The 3,242-nt window shown below is 34.0% G+C and overlaps 1 protein-coding gene across 1 annotated transcript; it reads left to right on the top strand.

The window, feature by feature from the left end:
- Positions 1-1,160: 1,160 nt before the first annotated feature.
- Positions 1,161-3,003, top strand: LOC134257375 (uncharacterized). Its single transcript, XM_062740001.1, has 2 exons — positions 1,161-1,899; positions 2,969-3,003. Exons 1-2 carry the CDS (start codon positions 1,161-1,163, stop codon positions 3,001-3,003), a joined length of 774 nt encoding a protein of 257 aa, XP_062595985.1.
- Positions 3,004-3,242: the final 239 nt, after the last annotated feature.

The following is a 3,242-nucleotide window of genomic DNA, read 5'->3' as shown; positions in this document are numbered from 1 at the left end:
ATCGTACACTAGTACTAGGTTACATCTACATCTATCAGGTTACAGCTATACCTATACATCTACCAAGTGGATATAAATATTAATAAACATATTAAATACAGTTTGCTAATTAATTTATCTAAAATAATTCAAACATTAGCTTTTACAATTCATTAAATAAATGACAAGAAACTGACCTTCCATGGATAAAGTCAAAGGTAAATAAATCACAAAATTATGTGTCTAGATCAAAATGACCATACTAAACTTTATTTGAAAAAAAATACTGATTATACAGAAATCACATGATTTACACTCTCAACCAACCGAAAACAAGAATTCAAAGATCCATGAAAACTTACCAGAAATAGTATTGAAACCCCTTTGTGATATAATTTTAAAATAGAATTAGAATAAATTTATGGAAAACTATAACTGTATAGTTAAATGTTTTAAATTATTTTATACTGTGTTTAAATAAATCAACACACACACTGCTACTAAAGAAAAAATATCAAGTCCTCAAATCTATAAAAAAAAAATTTAAAAAAAGTGTTGTAGGGGCCATTTTTTTAGTCAGTCGGTCAGAAGAGGGCACCATAATTTTTTTTATGATGGTCTTATGTGTTCTTATATATAACTTCTTTCAAGGGATTGTCGGTTTTTATGAGGATTTTGTTAATTTTTCTTAAATGCAAATCAAAAATGTTGGAAACCAAAGTAAGGCACAAGAAATAAATTGTGAAATATGAAAACCTTAACAGTACCTTTTCCAAAGAAATGGCCAAAGTTAAAGTCTTTATTTTTTAAGTTCAAACTCCAGGGTCAAAGTTAAAAGTTTCAAAAGAAAAGTCTTGTTACGAATATTAGAATTAAAAATGTGAAGTTCATGTATGAAAGCCTTAGTCCTAGCCGTTCAAAGGCTATGGCTATTGGTACACGAAAAAGGTCTTATCACAAGGAATACTTCATCAGTAAAATTTGAAAGCAATAGCCCCTTCCACACAAAAGTTATCCATGGGCAAGGTTGAAGTTTTTGCAGACAAACAGACTGATTGACAGGGCAAAAAAAAAATATGCCCCTTAACTTCGTTTATAGGGGCATGCAAATCATGTATTAATTACCGTATATAATGAATTTTTTAGATGTATGCTTCTCAGTGATTTTACAAATCGTCGATATGCATCACATCCTTCGACTATCAGAGACGGCTTATGTGGGACTATGCCATAAAATAGGGACTCCAACAGAAGTCAGGATAAGAAGAGAAGTAGACAATGCCGAAGAAGCTGTGCGGAAAGCCATAATGAAAAGTAGAGGATTTACAACATTGAAGAGTGGTAGTAATCGTGAAGGATTCAGACTGAGTACTTCAGATGAAGATTACATGTCCTGGGAGGAAAACGTCAAGGTGATATGTGATCTTTCTCAGATCCGTTACTATCATGTTCCACGGCACGTATTGATTCTGATGGAGTGTGATGATTTACCACCAGGATTTACACGACTAAAACTGATAAGTCCGTCAAATGATCCAATAGTTAAAGCCTCCTGTGTAGTGATTGAGAATGAATTTTATATTTTTAGTACATTATATCGCAACAACCATTTACGGCTTCACCGGTTATTTCCAGGTGATTTTCGTACCTCAACCTCTCATGGACCTTGCTGTTCATTTATTAGGGACAACACGGAAAATGACTATTTATTCTGTTTCCACTCATATCACTGGCCGACATCGGCTCTTCCATGGATACAAAGATGTCGTGAACAAGGTTGGCCCTGCGAGGCTGTTCTATCTGATATACTTAACACAGGATTCCACGTAGTTCCTATTGGCAGCACACCTGAGAAAGGAGAAGAATGGAGAATTTCATTCTCTCTGGCAGAACAAAAGCTAGTACATTCACTGAACCACTGTCAGTTTTTGTGCTATGGTCTTTTAAAAATATTTTTGAAAGAAGTGATTGATAACCCAGTTCTCTGTTCATACTTTATGAAAACAATTGTATTTTGGGACATTCAAACTAATAATTACATCCCTTGTGAAACAAACAATTTTTTACTTTGTTTCTGGAGATGTTTTAAATTACTTATACACTGGGTGCGTATTGGGTATTGTCCAAACTTTTTTATTCCACAAAACAACATGTTTAGATTGAAAGTCACTGATTCTGCACAAGCGTCATTGTTCAGTCAGTTGTATGATTTGTATAGTAAGGGGATATCATGTTTACTTCTGAGTAAAACAATCGGACCTTTTCTAAGTTACGCGATTCTAAACAGAGCATTGTGTGTCTGTACAGATGAGAACACTATTATTAGCAGAAAAGTAAGACCCGGTTTATACCAGAACAGTGTCGTATCTAGTATTATGTTAGATATGATTTTTTTCAGAGAATTAAGAGGTAGATCAATAAGTATTGTTTTATTTAAAGATTTCGCAGTTTGCATGCAAGAGATGGAGCGAATTCTAAGAGGAACATTGACACCGTATCAGGCAACTGCAATTCAATTTATGACAGTTGAAGTGTTACGGAACACTGCCAAGTTCATACAAAATAGTTTTGATTCAAAACAAAATCGAAACAAGTTTTTTTACAAATCAAAGAAAGTACACATACTGTTGAAATTCTCATGTAAATTTGGTGATGTTTCAAATATTTTTTATCTTGCTATGTACTTCTACAAAACACGTAGGTATGAACTTTCACTGCGCTTCGTGCATAAGATGAATAGTTTAATACCAAATGTTCTGCATATTGCTAGTGGTTGTAGCGTAATTTTGTACCCCCATCACATCTTTAGATTGTCTCTTAGTAAAAAAATGAGAAAAACTGTCATTGATAATATCCCAATACATTGTTTTTATCCTTGCATTGATGAACTAGTTTTGGAGCAGAAGATCGGCTGGAAGCATGGTAGGTTGGAATTATTTATCCCCCCTGTAGTAGTCTTACACATGATGTTTATACTGAATTACCACAGATTGGGTGACACAGTCAGGTCACAACAATCCTTAAAGTATTTACAAAACCTCCTGGTGTATGAAGGCGGTAGGAATATACCTGATTACCTCAAAGATATTTCCTGGCAGATTCTAGGTATTTGTCAACAATTATGTGGTGACGTTGTGGGATCCTTCGAGTCTTATCAATATTCCTTACAGCAGACACCTTCTAATAGGATTGAGGAAGCAACATTGTTAAGAATAGAATCACTTTTCTATTGAGCGATTATCCGTGCATTTTTTCTATTTTCT

This window comes from Saccostrea cucullata, unplaced genomic scaffold (genome assembly GCF_032062105.1).
Source record: "Saccostrea cucullata isolate Sc308-1 unplaced genomic scaffold, CSIRO_AGI_Scuc_v1 ctg874, whole genome shotgun sequence".
NCBI lineage: Eukaryota > Metazoa > Mollusca > Bivalvia > Ostreida > Ostreidae > Saccostrea > Saccostrea cuccullata.
This window is presented reverse-complemented; position numbering and strand designations above follow the sequence as displayed.